Source organism: Aythya fuligula, chromosome 11 (assembly GCF_009819795.1).
Source record: "Aythya fuligula isolate bAytFul2 chromosome 11, bAytFul2.pri, whole genome shotgun sequence".
Taxonomy (NCBI): Eukaryota; Metazoa; Chordata; class Aves; order Anseriformes; family Anatidae; genus Aythya; species Aythya fuligula.
In genome coordinates, this window is record NC_045569.1 from 8134808 (window position 1) to 8159567 (window position 24760).

At 41.3% G+C, this 24760-nt stretch overlaps 2 protein-coding genes across 2 annotated transcripts in view; both read left to right on the plus strand.

Annotated features, from left to right (window-relative positions):
- Nucleotides 1-10490, plus strand: part of UBE2Q2 (ubiquitin conjugating enzyme E2 Q2) — a 41725-nt gene extending 31235 nt beyond the window's left edge. Inside the window, exons 7-13 of the mRNA XM_032194711.1 lie at nucleotides 3124-3184; nucleotides 4668-4758; nucleotides 5091-5149; nucleotides 6341-6389; nucleotides 7427-7522; nucleotides 8185-8251; nucleotides 9849-10490. Coding sequence (XP_032050602.1) covers nucleotides 3124-3184; nucleotides 4668-4758; nucleotides 5091-5149; nucleotides 6341-6389; nucleotides 7427-7522; nucleotides 8185-8251; nucleotides 9849-9880 — 455 coding nt within the window. The 3' untranslated portion in view covers nucleotides 9881-10490. The remainder of the gene's footprint in view (nucleotides 1-3123; nucleotides 3185-4667; nucleotides 4759-5090; nucleotides 5150-6340; nucleotides 6390-7426; nucleotides 7523-8184; nucleotides 8252-9848) is intronic.
- A 425-nt stretch (nucleotides 10491-10915) lies between these two features.
- FBXO22 (F-box protein 22) lies at nucleotides 10916-18220 on the plus strand. Its single transcript, XM_032195072.1, has 7 exons — nucleotides 10916-11019; nucleotides 11150-11282; nucleotides 11645-11732; nucleotides 12144-12239; nucleotides 13557-13721; nucleotides 14702-14867; nucleotides 16039-18220. Exons 1-7 carry the CDS (start codon nucleotides 10916-10918, stop codon nucleotides 16466-16468), a joined length of 1182 nt encoding a protein of 393 aa, XP_032050963.1. The 3' UTR covers nucleotides 16469-18220.
- Nucleotides 18221-24760: the final 6540 nt, after the last annotated feature.

The window sequence follows — 24760 nt, forward strand, 5'->3', positions numbered from 1 at the left end:
GCCTCTCTGAGGTTACGTACTTTCAGGATTGTCAGGGAATGTGGTGATAAGACAAGGAGTAATGATTTTAAACTAAAAAAGGGTAGATTTAGGTTAGATAGTAGGAAGAAATTCTTCATAATGACAATGATGAGGCCCTGGCTCAGGCTGCCCAGAGAAGCTGTGGCTGCCCTATCTATCCCCTGGCAGTGCCCAAGGCCAGTCTGGATGAGGCTTGGGGCAGCCTGGGCTGGTGGGAGGTGTCCCTGCCCATGACGTGGAATTAGATGATCTTTAAGGTCCCTTCCAGCCCAAACCATTCTGTCATTGACAGTAGGACAGCACTGGGACTTCTAAAGTAAGCAATACATTTAGTAGTAGTTCTTTAAAATCTTCTGCTCTGTTAAACTATTCTAAAAAGTAGCATAAGAATAGAATGAAATAGTCTAAAAAACAGTGTTAAAAATAAACCCAGGACACAGGATGGGAGGTGCAGGGCAGTCCCCATGACCGAGGGGCAACCTTCTTTCTCTCTGGCAAGCCAAATGGCCCAGGGGAGCCAGCCCCAGAAAAGGGGCCCTCACCCCCCCAACCTCCTCCTTGTCCACGTGAGGGCATCTTCCAGGCCGCTCCCAACACAGCTGCCTTTGGCCACGCGTGGGCTGCTCCATCGGGGGCCTGAGAACATTCCGGACGGAAGGCATCCTGTCTGGGCAGTCCCAGGCAAGGACTGGCTTAGCCTTCTGCCCAACACCACAGAGCCCATGCAGCTGGATCCACCAGATGTGGAAGAAGGGATGGAAGTGGGTCCACCTTGGCCAGAAGAGACCTGGGGCTACTGCGGCACGTCTTTGTGCTCTGCCATCCGAGAGCACCAGCAACATCACAGGAGTGCCCGGCGAGCCCCCTACTCGTTGCTCAGGCTCCATCACAAGCGTTAGCTTGGAGCCACCAAACACCACAGACATCCCGCAGGTTTGCCTGCAAGATGTCCCGGCAATAAACAGCTCTTGCCGATTCTCAGGGGTTATGTCAGTGCTTCTTTTTTTGGGGGGTGGGAGAGGAATGGGCTAAAATTGCACCAGTGGAGTTTTAGGTTGGATATTAGGAAGAACTTCTTTACCAAAAGAGTTGTTAGGCATTGGAATGGGCTTCCCGGGGAAGTGTTTGAGTCACCATCCCTGGAGGTCTTTAAAAGACGTTTAGATGTAGAGCTTAGGGATACGGTTTAGTGGAGGACTTGTTAGTGCTAGGTCAGAGATTGGACTAGGTGATCTTGGAGGCCTCTTCCAACCTACGTGATTTTGTGATCTTCAGCTAAGGGTGTGTGTTCAAGATAGATAGTATCCATTTTAAAACCAAAGTTTCTTCAGTGATTTAAATCGTGCTGTTGGAGCTCAAGCAAAAGCAAAATACAGCTAGAGGCTTGCTGGCAACGGGAGAGTTGCTGACCTACCTGTAAAATGTAGTTGAACTACCCTTAAAAACCAAGAACCCTTCTCTCATAAACCTCACATAAGCTAATGCAAGCAAAAAATATTCCAGCAAATTAAATGATTCTGCTGTAAGTTTGATTCTGCTGTAAGTTAAACAGAACTTATTAATCTTTTGGATAACGGGAATTGCAAGTTCTCCAAAGTAAGAATTATCTGTTGTTTCCAAATACAAAATGGGAAATTTGGTTACTTCATATAAAAAATTCTTAAAGATCTTAACTTATTTTGGGAGAATGGGGAGGGATGAAGAATAATTTGTTTATATTTAAGTGAAATAATATCTATTTGTGTCTTTAGTGGCTCTGTTGTTCATATCATTACTTTTACCCAAATACTGTATGTGGTTTATTTTTAGTTACAGTAAGGTTGCTGTAAGCAAGAAATGGTGTCTGTTCCCAAGGGGTTGTTTTCCATACTACCTTTTTATCTCCTAATCTGTGGCTTGCTTTGTGGTTCTGTTGTGTTCCTTTTTTTTTTTTTTTTTTTTTTTTCAAAAAAAAATATTATATATATATGATTATCTCCTCTGTGGATAGCCTCTTAGAGGAATAAAACAAACCACCACTATCACCACCAGAACCCACTTCCCTTGTGTTAAGAGGAGAACCCACACTGATTGCCTTCCCCACTTCGAGGAGCTATCAGGAACCAGTATGTAAATGGTTAGCAGAAATACTTCTTGAGAGTAACTCTTCTTCCTGTATTTTTTTCCTCAATTAAGAAAAAAACATCTGAGATGGTTCCAAATAACATCTCTTGACTATTTAAAAACAAAATAGCAAGAACAACTGAAATCAGCTATGGACAGTGCTGTTAAAAAGCTTCCATATCAAAACAGTGAGCAACCCCTTGCTGCTGTTCAGGAGGACGTATAAATACTGCTCAGGTCAACATTTGGGTGCTTGGAAGGTTGATTAAGTATCTTACTTGTGTGTTAAGGCTGCATTCTTGTCAGTCCTGAACGGCATGCATCTCTGAAGAACTGTTTTACAACTTCAGGTTTAAGCACAATGCAGCTCTGTAGGACCAGCAGAAGTTCCATCAGAGAAGCAGCTAGTGAAACACAGGGCTCCTGGTAACTGGTAGAGTTGAAGGACTAGCACACAAATTGTGGGTAACAGTTGGGCAGCTGTTCTGTTGATGCATCTTTGAAGTTTCCAGGCTTGTCTGGTCATCTGTTGGAAGTGTTTCATCCAATGCAGTTCTGTCCTCGGGCTCTCACTCCATACACTGTTCGTGTCCTGTCGTGGTCTGCCAGTAGTGGAGAGAAACTGGGCTTGGTCTGTGTGTTAAGTGTTTCAGAAGTGGGCTGGTCATTTGCTGGGTGCAACATTTATACCAAGTACTAAGCAAGCTGTAGTTCCAGCTATGTAAAATTGGAAGGGGAACTGGGCTGGGGGAAGAGGGTCTAGAAGCCAGAAAAGCGTTCTGATACACGTCATTTTTTTAATACGTAAGTGACAGAACTTTTTTCCCTTGTAGTTGCTCAGAAGTGCTTCTGCTGTTGGAGAAAGGATGTGCCTCAGTATCTCACCCATTGCTTACATCTACTGATAGTATTTGCACTTAAAAGCAAGGAGTAGTTTATGCTAAACGTTGCCTTTCTAAAATGTTAGTGCATAGCTAATCCTATCTAATGTTTCCACAGGGATATATTCAGTGGAACTGGTAAATGACAGCTTGTATGAATGGCATGTTAAGCTTCTAAAGTAAGTTCTTGAACTTTTTTCATGTTCTGAAGAATCCATTTTAATACTGCTTTGGAAATTCTAGTTTTGATGAATGAGAATCTCTAGCCAAAGACTTAAAGAATAGCGTGCAGCTGCAGTTCTGCTATACCAAAATGCATTCAGAGATGGAAGCTGATAATTGAGCTGGTAAGAAAAAACAACTACCAAAAAAAGAACACAAAAACACTTTGCACAGTCAGCTCTGTGTGTATCACCATAACACTTATTACTGTCCAATTCTCCTAAAATTACTCTAAAATATGAAACTTCAAGTGGTTAAGTTCTGTCTGGAACTTTTTTTTTTTTTTTTTTTTTTTTTTTAAGAAAATGCAAGTTGTAGTTTCTTATAAGACATACGAAGGAACAGAACTGATTCAGTTTGTTATTTCTGCAGTTGAGCAGGCACATAGGGTTCTCACCTGGTCTGGTGAGGGGTGTCCCTGCTTATTGCAGGGGGCTGAAACTAGGTGATCCTTAAGATCCTTTCCAACCCAAGGCATTGTATATAAACCTAACCCTATAACAATATGAAGAATTACATTTCTTCATCCCAGCAAAAAGTGTCTGTAAACAAATGATCTACCTACGGTCTAGTTGAGGGGTAAATATCAGAGAGAAAAGAGCCCTTTAGCCTACATAACATTCTTGTCACTGGAACAAGTAATTCTTAACTGGCCTGCTGCTGGCTATGACTGGAAGTGGTAGGTTTCTAAGCATGGAGAGATTTTTTTTTTTTCTGATACAGCTTTTCAGCTGTGGGATGAGGACAAACTAAACTGCTCAAGTAACTCTGCAATGGTTTGTAAGCTTCACCTATAGTAGAGGATGGGACTCCCGTGGTCCCTTTAACTAATCTTTTGGCTTGTTACAGGCGTTTTTGACTAGTCTCTTAAAATTGTTGGGGTGTCAGTGCCTGGGTTGGAGTAACCCTGTAGTGTCTGAATTAATGTTCAGGGTGCTTGCCACCAGCGTTTGTTAACAAACAATTGTTGAAATTCTGCTGAGAGCAGAAAGTGCCAGCTTCAGTACTTCTGCGGATGCAGGTTACATTTAACATCTGATCCAGGCCTCTGATCACGTACTTCATGGAGGATTCACTAAGTCTACTGAAAACTAGATCGCTATAGCCTTTTCCTTAAATGTTTTTTCTCTTGGTCCGTACATTTCCAGTGAGTTTAAGATAATTAAAGTTACTGCTCTAGAACTAACAGCTTTTTTTCTTAGTTACCAATGTTCAGATAACATTGGATAGTGGTGGGAATGTAGTGCATTGCAGTAAGCTTCCAGGGTGATCTTGTGTCAGTGTTTACTTTGTAAGGGGAGCAAGTATTTTCTACAATTAACTTCAAATTACAAGTTGTAATCTACGCATATATAGAGGAGCTCTTACAGAGAGTGGTTGTTACTTACAGGTAGTGAAAATACTGACTTCATCCAGGATCTCCCCCTGCTTCTTTTATAGGGTTGATCCTGACAGCCCACTGCATAGTGATCTTCAGGTCTTAAAAGAAAAAGAAGGTGTAGAATACATCTTACTCAACTTCTCTTTTAAGGTATGTGTCTATGGGAAGAAATGCTGAGGGGGGGGGGGATTGTAGCAAAATGTAGAAGATGACTTAAAATACATTAAGACGTATTTAAAATGGGTAAAGATGGAGGTACAATGTTTTTTATTTATTTTTTTAAAGTTCAACTGTAAATGTGGAACTAAAGCTTCCCAAAAATTGCTTTTGAACCAGTTCTGTGGAAAAGTGGTTATTACAGAACTGAAAAATGTTAATGTTTTAAATCTTATTTGCCAAATAAGGCTCCTGAAGTATCTCCTGATTAGGAAAACAGTGTCACAATATAGTTCATAACTTGTTTTCTTCTTCTTGCTTTTCAGGATAATTTCCCTTTTGATCCTCCCTTTGTGCGAGTGGTATCTCCTGTGCTCACAGGAGGGTAGGTTGGAGTCGCTTTACGGAAATCTTACTCTGTGGTAAAAATGTTGCAGGGAACTTTTTGAGATTACCAAGGAGACCTGAAGATATTTTCCCTAAATATCCAGCAATGAGCTGCTCTAGTCCTTGAGTTTGGTGAAAGGCTCAAAGTGTGATACAGAGATGTGCTTCTCAAGGGTTAGAAATGGTAGCAGACAAACAGCTGGATGCTCTTTCCAGCTGGGTACAATTCCTTAGTTTGAATAGGATTGCTTAATTTGTATCCAGTTTGGAAAGGCGCTGTCTGCCATAATGTTTAAGAACTGGTTTCTTTGTGGGCTGTTAACATCACTGTTACTTCTGTTGTTCCAAATAGAAATGTGTTTAGAGTTCTTGCTGAAGGATCCTGTTGCTTCAAACTTGCTGCACAGTATTAACTGTGTGTTGTTGTTGTGTTTTTTTTTCTCTTCTGGTAACACTGCTATAACTTTTTTGTCTAAAAGTTCCTCAGATGCTAATCAAAAAGCATTAAATCTAATCAACACTGTGCTCTGAAAACTATCAGAAGTTACCTAAAACTTGTTTGAAACATTGCGTGGAGCACAGAGGCTTATATATATCAATGGAGAGAAGATGAAATTCACCTTCCAAGGCTTTTGTGCATCTTCTGCTGTCAGGAAGTTAGGGCTCTGTGTTTGAAAATGCAGTCTGACAGCTGGTGCTGAGTCTAGTTTAAAATGCTGCCTGTCTTTTCATTTCCCTATGAAAGATGTATAGATCGTCATTGTTTAAATGCACTGATCACAGGGGAGGCTACACTTTTGGAGTGGCAAATTCTCTGTTCTCAGTCCAGCTTTTGTGATGGCCGGTAACTGCGTCAGCATAGCTGTGGTGTTGCAGCAAAAAGCAGCATTCCTTTCCATGGTCTGGGGACAGTTGTGTAAGCATTTGTACATACCAGCTGCATCACTGATTTCAACTAAGCGTATGTAGCAAAGGAAAGCAGTTTCTTTTGTCTTACGGTGCCAATTAATCTCCTCTACAGCAGTATGATACGGCTAGCTAGTTACAACATATTACTGGCCAAAAGGCGTTCCAGCTTGTGTGAACAAAAACATTAACTAGCCTGAAAGAGCTTGAAGTACTTTGAACTGTTGCATATTTTACTAACTGTTGATGTCAAATATAATTTTGTTTTCACATTTATTTCTAGGTATGTCCTAGGTGGAGGTGCGTTATGCATGGAACTTCTTACTAAACAGGTGAATGCAGACTCTTCCTCTCATTGCTGAAGTACAATGAGTAAAGGTGCATTTTTTTTCAGTAAAAAGGCACTTGATGGTAGTAGCTTTTATCCAGATGAAGTAAGCATTCTTGGAAATAAAAATAGGCATTTCCCCTGAGTTTGAGTCCCTGTGTGTAAAAATAAATAAATATCTGTGCTCCAAAGGGAACATGGTGGAAGAAACTTCAGTCCCACAATACTAGTCTTGCTCCTTTTGTGCAAGATCTTCATTTCCACCTTGAGTAGGTTACAGGAGGTCGGAGAAAGGAGCCAGAAGTGAGAGCACATCAGTTTTGAGCTCTCAGAATTTCTTGGAGGAGGCAAGTGTAAAGAGTGAGTTCTGAGAAGCAAGACGTGTTCTTTCCTTTTCCAGAATGCTCTGCTACTGCACAAAGTCAGTTTTGGAGAAGGGAGGAATGTAGAAGATTCTTGTGTAGACACAGTGATCAGTTTTCTCTCTGAAGTGTAAATGAGAGAGTAACTAGTTGCAGGCTCTGGCAGAAGCTTCTGTGAACCCTGGAAGGTAAAATAATGCCAGAGAGAAACTGCAATTTTGAGAGTAAAATCAGCTTAGCTCACTTAGTGGCATTGTTAGATAGTGGTCTTCTGTGCTTTCAACAAAAAGTCTAATTTCTGTTGTGAAGTTGCTGACAGTGTGTAAGTGCTGTAACATACCTGTTCTTGTTTCTGTCTTGCTGTACTCTGGAAATGTGTGATTCAGCCTATTAATTTTTCCTACAAGTTCTTGGTACTAATACTATGTATCACTTGCCATTTCTATCTGGGCAATCACAGTTGGTAATAGAAAATGGGTAGTTAAAAACTAAAAGGTGGCTTACTGGAGTGCAGTTAAAAAACAAACAAACAAACAAACAAAAAAAAACAACAACACTGCACACACAAGAAAAACATAATAAGAACAAGATACCACAACAAAACACACATTCCAAAACAGGTTTGGGAGATGAGCCCAAGAAGTATGTATTACATAGAAATGTTTTCTTTCTCCTCCAGGGCTGGAGCAGTGCCTATTCAATAGAATCAGTCATCATGCAGATCAATGCCACTTTAGTCAAAGGAAAAGCCAGAGTACAGTTTGGAGCCAATAAGGTAAACGTACCATGTCCATCAATTACACAAATTATTGGTAGGCTGCTTCTGTTTCTTCACTGACTTGCACAGAAGATGCTTAGTGACAGAATTAATGATTATACGTGCATTTTCATTTACCTCAACATCTGGTGCATGTGTGAGTATTTTATTGGTTGTTAATGCTGAGTTTAAGGCAAGATGAAGGTTTGAAGAGGACAAAACTGTTGGATGGGCAGGGTGTGTAAGTAGGGAGACGTGATGGGGGAGAAGGAGGACTCAGAATTAGAAATGAGGAAGATTCAGAAGGAATTCACAGAAGCTTTTTATGATCACAGTTCTGTCTAGCCTGGTAACTGGTTAGATGAATAAGGCAGAATCTGGGGGGAAGGAAGGGTGTGCCTGAAGTGCTGCTGCTTGGGGCAGCTAGCACGTGGTTCTGAGCCCTCTGATAGAGGGGCCTGTCCAGCAGCAGGGCTATGCCAGTCCGTGTCTTCATGATTGAGGCAAAATGAGGAATTAAGGGTATTTGTTCTGAAAATCTTGTACTTGAAAGCCAGGAACATCATACATTGTTTTGATTTGGAAGTCCACCATAGAGTTTCTTTCTACACTCTTTGAGGTCTTGCATTTTTAGATGCAGGTTCTCTCATGCTGTTTGTTTTTTTTTTTTCTCCTTTCAGAATCAATATAATCTAGCAAGAGCACAGCAGTCCTATAAGTCACTAGTACAAATACACGAGAAAAATGGTAAGTGTATCTTGTATTTTCGTTCTCGTCTGTACGGTATCCTGGGGTTTGATATTTGGCAGTGATAAAACTTGAAGTGCTGGAATGTCTTAACGTTGGCTTGGAAAGACTGGAAGTGGTGTTTCTGTTACTAATCTTCAAGTGTTGTTGTCTTTCTTGTTCAGGTAACTTGACTAACTGTCAAGTCTGTCTGTCTCTTAAAAAATACAGAAAGTCCAAGGGAAGTGCACTGTCTGCAACTGATACGAGAGAGGGGCTCCCCTCTCCCCATTTAAAGCCAGTTATTGGTCTCTCAGATGCTTAAAACAAGTATTAAAGGACTCAAGGTATAATTGCATTCACTGTGGCAGGATGAGAAGGCAACAAATGACCTGAGGCTTTAGAAAGGTGTAAGTGACTTACCTTGTATAAAAGCAGTCAACAGAGTTGGTACCTGGTCTTGTGATGAGAGATTTAGTGCCAGTTCCCATCTCAGTCACCATCTTTGACTCAAGGTGGACACAGTGTTCTTTGTGAATTCATGTTGCCATGAACACAAGAGCATGTTTCAGTATGAGTGTAGTGAGCACCTTAGTTTTCCCACCTCTAAAATGAACGTAATGCCTCTGGTATTGTAGAAAAGGAGATGATTATTTTTAACTGCTTTCCATTTTTGTGATTTATTGATCTTGCCATTAACAGAGTCTTTTGCTTTTTTAGTTTGCCACAAAAGCCAGCATGGCTGTTAATTTTTAGCCACGTGCTAGGGTTGACTACAGTGCTTGCTGCAACAGGAGCTGTTCACAAAGCATTCACAACAAAGACAGCTTTGCAGCAGCAGTAAATCTGCTAACTTCTAGCTGCTACCAGTTCTCTGCGACAACATAAATAGGCCTGGTACCCACCATACAAACACTATGAGGAATTGTTACCGTAGTGGCTGGGAGAATTAAGATTGGAGATCTGAAGGTGGCCAGGAAGAGCTATGCACACTTGTGATATGATTCAACTGCTAAACATGCCAAATCCTAGCAGGAGGCAGAGTTAACTCAGCTGACATTTCTAAGCCCATTCCTGCAGCAAGACTTGCAAAAGTGGGATAAACTGTGCAAATGCTTGTGCACACCTAACTCTTCCATGTGCAAGATAAGATGTGTATATAAATAACCCAGTGCAGTCATGTTTGTATGCCTAGACATTAAATGGCTGGAAGACATGTTTTGTTTTGCTTGTTTGTTTTTACCAGTATTCCATCTGTTTTTGTTATGGCAATGTTTCTCCTTCAACAGCTTCTTCTGTTCATGCCCAACTTGTCCAACTAAAGACAGCTGCTATTACAAAACAAAAAACAAATACACCACCACCAAAGAGAGGACCCATGAAAATACTGAGTTTTCCCACACAAATGCCGTGTCTGACCGTGGAATATGCCACATGCTCTCTGTCTGGCTGGAGATGACTAAGGCCTAGGGTGCTGGGTCTCACGGAGCTGGCCTCCTTTGGGAGGGAAGGAAGGGAGCCAGTCGAGGCTTCCGTCTCCCACAAATCCAGAATGGGCTGGTAAGATCATCCTAACCTCCCAGTGTCAGTACCTAACACGTGTCTCTGTTCTCCGTAGGCTGGTACACTCCTCCAAAAGAAGATGGTTAATACTGAGGACTGTTGTATACCTGGACCAATGTCAACAAAACAAGCTCTTTTTTATGTTTTCCAACACACAGACTCAAGCTACGAGTGCCCCCTATAACAGCCGTACTGAAGACTTTAGCTATTAGATAAGTTAGTGGATAATGTCAACTGACACGTAAAGTATAAGTTACAGCCTTACCATTCCGCTCTTCTTAGGTATCTCGGACTGAGCAATTTGGGCCTTTACTGTATTTGTTCTTTATGGATTGCGCATATTTGGGCCACTCCCTTCTTTCTCCCCCTTTTTTTAATTTTATTTGAAAGTGTAAGCTCCCTACGGCAGGCTATCAAGTTACTAAAGATCATTCAATAGGAGTTGTTCACACACTTTTTTTTGTGTATTTCTTAACTTTGGCAGAATGCAGACTGCAGACTTGCGTTGTATTGTTTCATTTAAAGCCAGGACATTGGATACGTTGTTTAATACTGTTCTAGGCAATGTCAGATCTTGCAAATCACAGTAGTTTTTCTGGTCTGAAATGACAGCGTTTGTAGTATTTCCAAATTAATGATATAGGAAAAGCACATGTATGTTAAGTCATTAAACATTTTTCATGGCCGTATGAGAATATGAACTGTTTCTTGGAAAAGATGCTCTTCGTTTAGAGTTTTTTTTTCATGAGGAGAGCAAGGCCGTGCCACGGAGACCCCTGCGGGGCCGTTCCTCGCTGCGGAGCCTGGAGTTCCCCGCAGTGCTCCCCTCTCTTAACGGGTTGTTGCAATCGTTTGTAACCTAATGAACTTATAAAGCCATTGGAACCAGCGCGCCGGCGCTCCGTGGGTGGAGTTTTTTATACAGAGCTCGCAATACAGTGCGGGAACGACCGCGGCCGCCTCAGCGGGGCCGGAGCCGCTCCCCGCAGCCGCCTCAGCGCCGGGGGGCCCGGGGGAGGGCGGGGCCGCGCCTCGCGCCGCCGGAAACGGAAGCGCGCGCGCACGGCCCGTCCCGTCGCCGCGCGCGTGACGCAGCGTCCCGGCGCCGCCGCCGCCGCTGCCATGGAGGCGAGCGGCCGGGCCGCCTTCGTGCTCAGCAACCTGGCCGAGGTGGTGGAGCGCGTCCTCGGCTTCCTGCCCACCAAGGCGCTGCTGCGCGCCGCATGGTGAGGAGCGGGGGTGGCGGGGAGGGGCGGGGCGGGGGGCGCCGTTTCTGAGGGGGCTGGGGAGGGGCTGTGGCAGCGGCCGCCCCGCGTAGGCGCGGTGTGTGCCTGTGGCTGTGCCTGTGCCTTGCAGCGTGTGCCGCCTCTGGAGGGAGTGCGCCCGCCGGACCCTGCGCACGCGGCAGCGCCTGGCCTGGGTGTCGGCGCTGGAGCCGGGGCCCGCCGACAGCCACGCGCTGGTGCGCGCGCTCGCCCGGGAGCTCGAGGTGGGTGCGCGCGCGGCGGGGGCGGGAGCGGGAGCGGAGGGGAGGGGAGGGGAGGGGAGGGGCCGCTGCTGAGGGGGAGGCGGTGCCTTAACGGCCCGTCCGTCTGTCCGTCCGTCTGTCTGTCTGTCAGCGCCCCAGCCGCCGGCCCCGGCGCTCAGGCAGCCCCCCAGCCGCAGTCAGGCCGCGCGGCTGCCGCCCCGTCCCGTCAGGGCTCCGGGGAAGGCAGGGACAGCCCCTGCCAGCACCTGCTGCCTGCCAGCACCCCCCCCGCCCCGACCTCTCCCGAGCCCGGCTGGAGGCTCAGGGAGCGGGGCGGTGCGGGGAGCCGGGACGCAGCGCAGCCTGCCCCTTCCCTCCTGCAGAAGGTGCACGTGCTGCCCCAGACCGTGCTCTACATAGCGGATGCGGAGACGTTCAGCGGCCACGAGGAGTGCCACGAGCAGAAGAAAGGTAACGGCGCCACTCGTGCTGCGAGGGAGCTGGCAGCCAGGTGCAACGCAGAAAGGAAACGTCACCTACCAAGGGATTCTCATACTTTGAGTTTCAAAGCAGAGTAATCTTTTGAAAAAATATGACCACTTACCCCATTTGCAGCGCGAAACACAGCCCTCAGTTGTTTGTTATTTTACACAGATGTGAATTACACGGAGGAAAGTACAGCAATTTATTTTCTCACCCCGCTGACAAGATTGATTCCCATTCCACGTGCTGTTAGTGCTGGATGCTTACACATAGTACAGGTTTTTTTGTGTTTGTAGTGTTGATAAAATAGGGTGGGGTTATTGCAATGCTTGTTCTAGTCCTGTTCAGAACAGCGCCCTTCTACTTCTCTGTGCTTACTTTTTTTTTCTATTTTAACAGCTAGAAAAAGAAACAGTAAAGAAACAGCAATTGCACTTGAAAAATTGTTGCCAAAACGATGTCAAGTTCTTGGACTGGTCACCCCAGGGATTGTAGGTAGGAGTCTTCTTTAATGCTTTGGGTTTTTATTGTTAGCATTTTTTTTCTCATTTCTCACCTTAAATTCTCTTTCTATGGTGTACTAGGGTGTATTCTTCTGCTCGTCCCTGTGAGCATAGAGGATAGATTATGCCCTGTATGTTGGTAGAAAGCTCTCATATATCAAAAAGTGTAGCAGGAGTCTGCTTAGTATGTTTGCTTTCCTTCTCTGTCACCAGTCTTGAACAGTCTTGCTTAACATGTGTTTGGAAGGGCAGCACAGGCCTCTAATGTGAAGGAGTAAGGAGTTGCTTGGGCAACTTTTTGAGGTCATCTCTAGCCATAAGTACTTGTGATTCTGTTCCTACTAAAGACTGTTTGAATACTTCCAGTTAGAGTAAGTAGATTATTGTTCTCTTCTTTTGTCAGCAGGATCCTTTTGCTTCCTTAGTTCTTTTCTTCATGTTTTCTCTTGCTGTATTTATAAAGTATAACAATCTCAGCCTGTAATTACTTAGACAAATCACATAGTTTCTTCCTGAAAGGAAGAAGATAAGACCAGGTGGCTTATCTTTGCAGTGCGGATACAGACAGTACACCAGTGCATCAGCTCGTCCTTGTCCTGATGGAATTAGTTAACTTGATGCACTTCTTCATTTTATTTTTTCCTCACGTTGAAGCTTAGTTCCCCTGAGATCAAATGGCAAAATCTTTTTAGTATTTCCAAGTGAGGACACCAATTGCATAGCTCAAATCCAGGTTCTCAGTCACTTGAACCAGATCTTTGGAGCAGTGCCATCTGTTCCATTTATCCTCCCCTAGTCCCGGAGTTGGTCCACGGTGTTGTAGTATTGCTCTACCTTGACTGTGGTGATTGATTCTTGTCAGCAGCATAATCCAATAATAGGGTGCTGATATTTGTGTCAGTTTGCTTTATACTGTCATCACACGCTTGTACAACACTGTTCCCTGTTTCGTAGGTAGTTCTTAAAAATCAGAGTATCCTTGTGTAGCCACAGAAGTTGGCTGGAAGGCTGGGAGACTGTTGTATTGCACGGTGCTTGTTTTCCATTTGATTTGAATTTGGGGGAAATTTTCCAAATTGTCTCCTCCTGCAAAGTGACTTCAGCATCATCTGTAGCAAAGGGGACTCCTAACATGTTTCGTCTTTCCAAAACAACAACAAAATTAACACCAGCTATCTTTACATGTGTATGGAAACGAGCTGTCATGCTTTATGTCATGTATGCTGCTCTGCCTCTTTTAATCTATATCACTGTGTAGACAAAAACATTAGAATCACTGAATGTGAGGTGTCTTTTTGTGTCGTCGTAGTTACCCCTATGGGTTCAAGCAGCAATCAACCTCAAGAAATTGAAGATGGTGAAGCTGGGTTTGCTCTGCTGTTTCCCAAAATTGATGGTGTAAAAATCCAAACCTTCCATTTTCCTAAAGACGTGAAGAACAGGGTCTTTGATGAAAGTAAATTTGCTGAAGCAGGTAAGTCCCTGTTCACCCTTCGATCTGGGCTTTTGTGAAGTGTTGTCTGGTTCTTCTGGGCTCCAGCGTGGAATTACACATAGAACCAACAGCTTCTGTGCTAATTGTGTTCACAGAGCACTCTGGGGCTCTGTAGGGCTGCTGCTGGTCAATCAATCTATGTTCCCTTTTTTGTCTGGAGTACTGAGGGTAAATTATCCTGAGTACTGCTGTCAGATTTCTTTAGGGCTGCTAAGAGGGATCTGTTTTGTTTCGAGCAACTCTCTAACTGGTTAAAAGTAACGATAAGTGAGTTTATGTCATTGGGAATCATTCTTACCACCACAGTTTAGAAGTGGGTGGGGAGGAGGTGCTGCTTTTCTTCTCCAAGATAACTTTCCTTTTAGATCCTAAGTCATTTATTGTAGCAAGGAGAGGCAGAAGAAAAGACAATAGATTACAATAAATACAGTTTACATTCTTTATGTTGTGTTCTTAGCAGGACACAACAGATCATTTACGAAGAGGGTTTCGTGAGTGTTTTTGTTCTGCAGACTTGGGATTTTCTGTCTTGGGTTAAACAACTGGCTGATGTATGCAATTTATTAATTTTTTCAAGTAAAGTTACTTACTGCACTGTGGTTCTTATTGAATATCTTGTATGCTCAATTCCTATCTGTAAAAGGACAATTAAAGATGTCAAGTAAAACACAGAAACTGTGCTGTGGTAAAACAAATGCTCTGTGAAAAAAGCTGGAGGAGCAGATACAATCTTCTTTTCATCGGCAAGTTTTTTCAGAAATTCTTACATAGGTAGAGAATGCAGCCCAGCTCCTGAATACGTGACCAACCTGTGTCTTGTTTTTCAGTTGCAGCAACGGAAAGCTGTTAGTAAAAGCATTAGGTGTTATTTAAGGAGAGAGTGAAGAGTGTATATGGGATACCTGAGCTTCAGGGGAAGTCAAAAATAAGGGGAATTATGCTTGTGTTTTTATTTGCAGGTCTGAAGAATAATCCAGATCTCCGTGTGGTTCTTCTGTTTGGCTACAACTCCTGGAAGTCTGGAGCTACTCGATTTCTTCATCAAATAGTCAATCCTTTGAATGAAAAAAGTATCATCCTAGCTGGGGGACAGGTGGAGAGCTTTACATCGCTGACATCTGAGAAGTAGGTATCTTTCTCAAGGTAAATTGTGAATTAGATTTAAAATAGGAAAAACTCCGCAGAAGTTGTAGCATGTTAGCTGTGTCCTACTGGAAATGTCCTAGTGGTAGTAGAACAGTAAATTATTTTTTTTTAAGAGAACGAAGGCCAACTGCTACACCATGAGTCAGCAAGAAGAGCTGGAAGCTTTGTTTGACTGTTACAATTAGGGTTCTGGAAAGCCAGCTAGGAAAGAACTGTGAACAGTTCCAGCTTCAGAAACACTGTATGAGTTTATTGCAGTCTGTGCTTACTCTCTGGCTTGCAGATAAATTGTCACTCATTGTGACAGAGACCACTTACGTGACTGTTCTGGTTCTCTGTCAGCCTCATCTCACTTCACATCACAGAGCAGTAGCTGAACGTGCAGCCAGGACTGTTCCCAGGAGCACACTTAATGTGCTGCAGCATTGCAAGGACGTGGCACTCACAGGAACCGGCTTGATATGATCCAAGTTAAACCCTGTCCCTCTACCACAATCCCTGCAGGGCAGATGTGGGCTCCTTCACTACAGCTGCTCAGCTGTATAGGGAGAGCTCCTTGTGCCTTCTGACTTTCTGGTGCCAGTGCATCCTCCCTGGAGCAGCCTGTGCTGGGGAGTGTGGTGCAGACACTTCTGTGGGCTTCTGCCAGTGTAGGTCTGGACTCTGTAGTGTTACAGACATGTTTCTTGCGTCTGAGTTATACCAGCTGCACCGTTATTCCAGATAAGAGAGCTGACCATGTTAAATTATTGCTCATAAGCAATAGGTAACCATTAAAACCGGTGCATTTTGGCTAGCCAGGGAGACCTGAAGCACCAGGTCTTTGCTCAAGTTGAACTTATAGCTCAGTTGGACTTAGAGAGTTGTGACATACACAGAGTGCTAAATGTATTTGAGAAGCAAGCTTATGATTAATTCCAGGTATTGAAGTGAAAGGTTTTCCTTGTGAAAGGTTGCTGTTAAAAGAGGATAAAAATGTTGGAAGTTTTTTTTTCTGTTTTTGTTTGTTTGTTTTGTTTTGTAACTAAGGCAGCTTCCAAAATCACCAGGATGTTGGTCTGTTTTGCGTCTTACTTCTGTGGCAGCAGATTATTCAGGTGTGAAGTTGACTTCCTGAAATGTTCTCTAACTAAGGCCTATTTCCTTTCAGTAGTAACGCCCAGCCCAGCGATGCCTGTGGTGTGGTCGGACTGGCTTTCAGTGGTCCCCAGATCCAGAGTGCGACAGTTTTGTTAGACCAGGATGTAGCTGATGAGAGGACAGCAGAAGCCGCCATGCAGCGTCTCAAAGCAGCAAACATCCCCGAGCGTAACACCGTTGGCTTCATGTTTGCATGTGTTGGCAGAGGATATCGGCATTATAAAACCAAAAGGAATATGGAAGCAGATGCATTTAGGAAGTTTTTTCCAAATGTTCCCCTCTTTGGCTTTTTTGGACATGGTGAAATAGGATGTGATCGAATAGTTACTGGGAATTTCGTGTTAAGAGAATGTAATGACGTAAAGGATGACCTGCTGCACGGTTATACTACCGTAATGACTCTTATTCATCTTGGTTCAACAAAACCAAACCAAGTGTAAATATGTTTTTAATGCATCAGTGACCTGTTTCTTTCATTACAGAAAACAGAAAAGTCTGGCAGAGTGGGCATCTGCAGTCAAAGCACTTTCCAAAGCATAAACATCATTCTTGTATTATCCAATCCTGTAGGTCGAATAGAGTTTCTTATAATAGCTGTGGGAAAGCTTTGCATTGTGTGTAATCCCATGTACGCATCAAAACTGCAGGCAAATGGTATTTAATGGAATTCTGCAATTGAAGAAAGACTCCTTTTTTCTAAAAAGAGAATGGTTTGCACAAATTGCAGTTGGAGTCCAAGTAATCAACATGTAGAAATAAACAGTACTTTGATGTGTTCTATTTATGTATCCAAAACAGTCTGGAAAAACTACTGATGCGTACTGAAATACTGATGCATAAAATCCACCATTTCCTGGATTTTACTTTGAGAAATGCACAGCCTGCCCAGATTTGAGTCCTAGTTACAACACTGAATGGGTTTACTAGGTAAAATGAAAGAATATCTTTAGAAAGAAATAAAAAATGCTCATTAAATAAAAATGAAATTATGTAGAAGCATCTGGCCTGCCATTCTTAGAGGAAAAGCTCTGATTTAGTGAGAGATGCTGTCAAGTTAAAAGCTCAACTCATTTCACCATCTTGAACTCAATTTGAGTTGTCTTAAATACTTGGTTTAGAATATTATCTGATAGTTTGTACGTACCAGCAATTTTAGTCTTGGTGTGTATCAGTTTTCTCAGTCAAAATGCACTAGTTACCCTTCCTTTTGGATTCTCTTATAGCATGATGCTTGCTATTACAAACTTCTAAGTCCAAAGCGCAAAATATGAAGACTTCATCTGGTATCTTTAAGTTCCTTTAAAATTTTTTTTGCTTTTTAATTTGAATTTATGGGCGACACATGATCTGGCTAAGTTCTTTTTGTATAGACTTGTAAGACTTGTGTTTCTGCATGTTTTCCCATGCTTTTGTGAGCTGAAGCTTTTACATCAGTCACCTATTTGGAGTGCTGCAGCTGGAATGCTGTATTATGATGTTCAGATAAGTACATTTAGAATAATTTCAAGTGTAGCTCATAATGTGTTTGCTCACTTTTAAATTCCTTCCTTCGTTTTTCTTTCATTTAGTAATAGAGTGACAAGAAAATAGGATTTATTTTGCAACATTTCAGCACATTTCCAATTGCCCTATCAAGTAACTGGCCTGTCCAGTGTAGTAAAAAAGAAAATAGTTTGCTGTATGTTGTACTATATCGTACTAGATGTCCTATAACTATATTTTGCTTTAAATGTAACACCCAAGACTATGCCATGTTCTTGTCAATGTCTAGATGAAACTTTTCACTGACAGTAGCCTAACAGGCTAAGGAAGAGGCATGTCTGTTCTGAGTTGAACTATTGGTCTCACTGGGTGCTGAGCACTGACAGTACGTTCCCATGGCTCTGTTGGTGATTTGGTGATCTTTTCTAATTATTATTATTATTATTAATTCAAAGAAAGTGGATGGGATGTTAAACTCCCACTGGCATTCTAGGGATAGGAGATTAGCTACTGCATTTGGAAGAGAAAGTAGCTGGGAATTCAGTGTTCTTGAATTTTAAGAGAAGCATTAGGGTGGGCAGGGGGTTACATGTCTTCAGCATAACTGGAATGTCATGTTTGGTCCTTTCTGATTTTGTAATGTTACACATTTAACAGTAGGCAAAGAAAATGTGTGTTTCATTTCTGTAATAAAGACAGGTCTCCTGTAACAGTATGAATTAGGCCTAGTTAGCAGCATGGCTGTTAGCATAAGCCTGTGAACTTTACCCATCTTCTTGCTGTAGTAGAAGTAAATGAATTACAATCAACCACGTGTCTGGAACAGCAGTGCAAACGTGTCTAGAAGTGTCCGAAGAAGCAGATTGTGTGCTTCAGCAATGGCACAGCAAAACAGAAACTGAGAATGCAGTTTGAAGGAGCTAATCATCAGCGAGGTATTCTCTGCCCAGTCCTGTAGCTAAGGGTGCTTACACATCTTGAAGGTAAGCACAGTGCAAAAAAGCCTCTGGTAATGGAATCCCAAGAGCTTGCAGCAGACTCCTGGATCATCTCCAACACCGGGGAATGGGGAATAGGCCAGGGGATCCCAGACACATACCCTGTCTGGCTGGAATTGCTGTGCTGTCTCTCCTGGACTGCATCGTCTCTCTGCCGTGTAATTCATTACACTGCAACATGTGTGATTAAAGCGTTTTGGTATCCAGATTTGGTTTGCTTCCACATTATCATTTACTCTAAAACTATAACAACTCCTGAGTTAACCCCAAGTATATTTGTTTAAGGCAGCATGTACCACCTGTCTAGTGCATTGCACGAAAAGGCAGTGTGTGTTCTTTGCTGACAGAAAACTTTGCAGTGCAGTAACTTGTACCTCTGTCATTCAAAAGTGATAAAGTGGACAAATTTAGTCAAAGGACTGTTCAGCAACTGAAGCAAAGTGAATAGCAATGCTTTTCACAGAGTGCATGAAAACACAAGACTTCTCTAATGATAATTATCTGTACAGTTAGTTACTGTGGTGATGGTAATGTTTCCTGCAATATAAATCCTAAGGATTTTGTTTTGCTGAAGGAAAAAAAGAAAATCTAAGTCACAAGACCTGCAGAGAAGAGTGGTGATTTTGCTGACACAAGGTAAAAGGCATTCTTTATCCCCATGTTTTGAATATGAGCAATGTTTCATTACATGTTTCTTTTTAATGCATCTTTTAGTTGAGTGAACTGTAGGTATCAGAAGTATAAAAAGTAATAGGCAAATGTATGATGTCTAATCTCTTATTTGCACAACCAAAATAGCATTTACAAAACATAAAACTATTACAGGAATTTTTATTTTCAAATTAGTAATTCAATTAATAATGAATTAGAATTCAGTTACTAATTCAAAAATCCACTCTATAGGATTTTTCTATAATTTGCCATTGTAAGAAAGCAAGAATAAATCAGTAAAAGTGGAGGCAAATTGTCACAAGTGTACGTTCAGAAAGCAGTTTCAGTTAAAAACTGCAGAAAACTTTTACTGTATGAGGCTGTGGTGAATCCTCGTAATAATTCCCACCTTAATACAGCAATTGTAATTCATGCACATGAAAGCAGTTCAAGATGAGTGTTAGATGCTAATTCTCAAATTTCTTACTTGATTTTTTTCCTGTTCTTAAGCCCATTTCTCAGCCAGATACAGACTCCAGAAGAGGCTGCTGTTTTGCAAGAGGCTCCAGGTTAGCCTCAAGGGTGTTCTGCCTAGGAACATGTCTCCTGATCTACAGGCTCAAAGGTGTGCAGCAAGGTAAACAGCTCATTTCTGGTGGTGGTGTGCCTGGGTCCTGTACCACAGTTTCAGATGAAATAAATACAAGTCCAAACATTGTAGGACCCTTGCACTGATTACTGTACACCTACCAGCAGTTCATAAAATGTGGGGTATTCTTCTAAACAGGTAACAAACAATTAGTGGGAAAAAATGGAAGCTTTTCAAAGGAAAAGTGCAAAAAAAAAGTTTGGATTATTTGGAAATGATATTACCTGGACATGTGTGTTTAGAATTATTAACAGAGAAATAGCTATTTGGAAAATAGCTTTGATAATTTAGGAACAAAAATTTTATTCCTAAATCAATGGGATTTATGCTTCTAAATTGTTTAAACACTTTAAAAAATATATAAATTGCCATAATTAACATTTCACAGCTAGATCCTCACTGAGATTAGCAGGTAGCACTGACTTCTTAAAATAGCTGTTTCGGAGTGATTCTTATTGCTGAATCAGTGGCAGTCATGTCACCTCGAGATAATTTTTCACAACTCTATGAGTTAGAAACAGCTTTTTTAAAATTAAGCTCATTTTAGTTGAGGAGACAGTGTGGCAACAGTGAGAGCAAACACTAATCCCCTGAAAACAGGAACTCCAGAACCGGTGAAAATGACTGAATAGTTTGAAACAGCAGTGAATGTTGTGATGGAGAAAAAAAGAATAGAACATACAACATAGATTCGAATTACGGAGCCCTGTTAAAAATGCCAGCAGATGGTCAGCTACATTTTTACAGCCCACTGTTTGCCTGTACAAAAGTAGTAGTGCAAACACTATTACTGAGAGCTTAACTTGAAACCAGTCTCCTGTCATGTTCACTGAGAACGTTCAGATGTGGTACAAACTGACCCAGAGCTGAATTTAAGTGTTAGAAATTGTATTTAGTTTTCATTTGGGGGATGAAAACAGTGCTATCTTGATGTTATTTCAGGTTCTGTTTATGCACCCTTAGCTAGCTGTAGGAAAAATTGCTGGTGAAAGGCTTTTTGGAGTATCGCTTCCAAGTATGCAACTGAGCTGCAACCTGCCTGTAAGTACTTCAGTACTTCATTTCTGTTTGGTACTTTGCTGTCAAGACATTGCTCTTAGACATTAGAATATAGGTTATGTTGAACAGGTTAAAAGTACTAAAAACACAAGAAGAACGGACTTTGAATAAGCACAAGCAAGTAATATTACATACAATAATGATTATTTTTTTTAACATCTTTAGACGAACACATGTTTTTGTTTGCTTGTTTTCGCCAAAAGTGCAGAAAATACTGCAGAACTTCTTTAAAGAAGAACCTTTTTCACTTATCTTAATAAAAAAACCCACAACAATTTATGTCTAGATTCTTCTGGTTATGCAGTATAATCAGAAATACAGTAATGTTCCATCTCTTCATTTACATGCATAGATGTCAACAGAAGACATTACATCTAAGAGAGAGATACAATGAAGATTTGCATCCTGGTAATGTAAATAACATTGCCAAAGAATCATAACCAGTTTAGCTCTAGTTCCCCTCCACTCCCCGACTCGCACAGATACACATTCAGTAATATTCCCGGGTTTGAATATGGTCATAGTACAAGTGAAAACTCCTACCCAAAATAATCCACAGTTCTGTCAGTTTTTATCTTAAATAGCTTGGTATCGTTTAAAGCTGAAAGGATGCCAAATACCAATGGAACATAATTGAGGGGCATGGGCTTGTCTTTTAATGTAGAAGAGGTAGTTGTCCCATGTTCCATCCATAACCACCTTCAACAAAAGCTCTCCCTCCCTGGGCAGCCTCTTCTAGGTACATATCTCGTGATACAGAATTTGCTGAACACATAACAGGAAGTTTTAGCTTTTTAGCCATGATCACTGCTTTACCTTTCCGCATGGCTTCTGGTCAGTTGGTAGTTCCTACAGTCACAACACTTAAAACAGAAAGCAGTGGTGCAGCTGGAATGTCTGTTGTGGTAAGTTCTCCCCCCCACTTCTTCCCTGCTTTCCATTTTGAAATAACTAAATCATACTGTCAGAGCCTCTCTATTGTTCTTTCAAAATGCAGGGCCAGGAGAAAAATAATTTTTTTGGTGCAGTAAATTGTGAAGGGGTGGCATAATATTGAAAGTACCGTTAGAGTGGTTAGTGCTACCAAATGGATTGCCCGTTGGTTATTCCACATAATATTTAACAATATAAATCCAAAGACAGAAAAATCTTCATTTTCCTTGAACAGGTATTTGAAAAAATACGGGAGAGAGAGACTGAACAACATATAAGCAGCCTCTTAGGTCTATAAAGAGGTTTCCTGTTAGTGGTTGGCATTTTGTTCTGCAAATGATCAGAAGGATTCACTAACACATTAAAAAGAGCCCTTTACTATGAGGAAGGAAAGGAAGAAAAACATGATCCTCAAGTATAAGAGAATTTTTGCTGTAACAAATCAATTGGTATGTAATTGTACTAGTGTAGGCTCCTAGGATACCAGTCTTTTCCCCTTCTCTTCCCCCTGTAACTTTTAAACTGGTGGAGAAATAATTTCAAAGATAGGAGATTTTATGTTTCATGAAAACTGGAGTCAAGCAGAGAAGAGACCGTGACTCATCCCTGTGTATGCACGTAACACCTTTTACGCTCCACTGACTCCAGCCCCAAGATCAGATCCATTGGAACCAATGTTTCTGTAGCTTTCTTGCTCACAGGACTACTTGCTTAATTGTGTAAGCAAGCATTGCACAATTTTATTAAATTGGATGTAATGTTGGCTACCCTGCACTTCCTGTGGCATTTGGCCAGCTTAAAATGAATTTGTAGCCAAATCTCCTTTTGACCTGAAAGACAAATTCCCCGAACTTGCAAATTGAAATAAATAATTTTAGAAACTGGAATGTTCTCTTTTGCAGTGGATTAGAAGGAACCTGAATTGCTAATAGGATTTCATTCAAAGATAACATTGTTTCATAAATTGACCTGTTTGCATTTAAACATGGTTTTGTTTTATTCATTCTCACTTCTTGTACAAATTGTTTCCTGGATAATGCAAACATGATTGGTAATACTGAGTAACTATTCCATGTTTGTCTGGAAAGCTGAGAGGGTTGTAGGAGGTTATAGTGTACAACTTGAGTCCATTTATTTTTCACATCTTCTATTAATATTTCCTTCCTGGATTTCCATTTAAGACGACCATAAGCCTTTTCTTCTTTCAATGAAAATAGCATGCTGAAGTTTACTAAGTCTGAATGTCTCGTGATCAATAACACATGGAAATTATTTAACAGCCGTCTTCTGTGACTAATTTCCACTGAGGCTATGCAAAGTATTTTAGGGAACACAGATTCTAATGTAGCTGTCATTATTGCTGCGCATCTAAGCTCTGCATTTAACACTGGTATGTCCATATGTGATGAAAAAACACTTTCATCTTTCTTAGCCTTTAAAACAACATTATCAGCTTCCTCGTGAGTATCTGCTAAGGGTATGAAGTCCAAGAAATAACATCTAAGTTCAGTTAATTTGGGGAGAAACTTATCTTTCCGTGCTTTATATAACTTAATAAGGAACTTCTCTGGATCAGGGCCTCTACTTGATTTGATGCTTTCAGATTTTCCCTTTAGATGCCAAGCTTTAACTTGGGCTCCAACTTCTCTGAAATGAATCCTCAGAAAGTAATGTATTTTTCTGTGTTGTTTTCTAATAGTTTCTATGTTACATTTTTTTCCTTGACTTCTTACCGTACACACTGTAGCATTATGCCTTTTCTTCTCTGTCTTGCTGTACTTTCGTCTACATTGATATAAAATACACAGTATTTTTTCTGACAAAAGAGCATGCAGTAGACACCCTAGGAATTGAAGCTTATTCAAATTTTTCTTTGCACTTCCATTTTTATACACCTCCATTTTTTTTATTTCAAAGATGAGAAATATGCATTCTGCATTTTCTCCCATTTGAAATCCTGAAATTTTCTCAATAAACTTTCTCTTCAAAACAGTATTATAAATGCCATACAGTGAACTGCTAGGTAATGTGCCATTATGGAAATAGGTGCATTTTTTCCTAGTTGCAACCTCCAGTGATAGAAATGAGTTGAAAATAAAATTGTTCAATTCACAATTTCTGTGCCGCTGACCACCCATCCGGTCTCTTTGTGTCATCAAGGCAGAAAGAGAGAAAAACCATGCCATGTCATTTGACCTCTCTTTGCCAGAGTAAGGGAATCCTGTAAGGAACCAGATAGCGATATATATATTGGTGTGATCAGCAAATGGTTATGTGAGTAAACCAAAGGGATCCTTAGAGAGGACAGTGCTTGTCCAGCCAACACACCTGTCTAGATAATATATTGTTTCAGGAATGGACCTGATGAATACAATTCCTGACTTCTACTGTCTGAAATATCAACTGTAAACCTAAAGTAAGATTTAGATCAGTAGTGAGAATTTTAGAAGGTGGCAAGACAAAAATAAAACCAGCAAGGAAGGTACCTTGCTTAGTATTAGGGACATATACCAAGCAAAGGGTAAATACTCTACCCAGTAGGCTACTTCTAACCATTACCAATCTCTTCTCTTAGTATTTTCTTTTAATTTGAATTAAAATCTTGTGCCAGAAAGCTGACCAATACAATAGCAGTGGTATCTCACCCTCTTATCTTACTATTAATAATAATTAAAAAAAAAGCTGAAGAAAGGTACTTCTTTTTTCCTACATCTGGTAAGAGTATTCTGAAACAAGCCAAATCCTTGACATACTTCACAAATACAAATTTTGAAGCTACTGAATGAAGAGAGTTTTCAACTCCTTTGGGATGATCGTATCAAAAGTTCATGGTGTTACCTCGTGCTAAAAAATCCTGATTGTCTCACATTCTCTATGTAGTGAAGAAAGATTTCATACTTCTCATGCAGTAAGAAACAAAATTATGTCATGCTTTTATCTGTTCATCATTGAAAACAGTA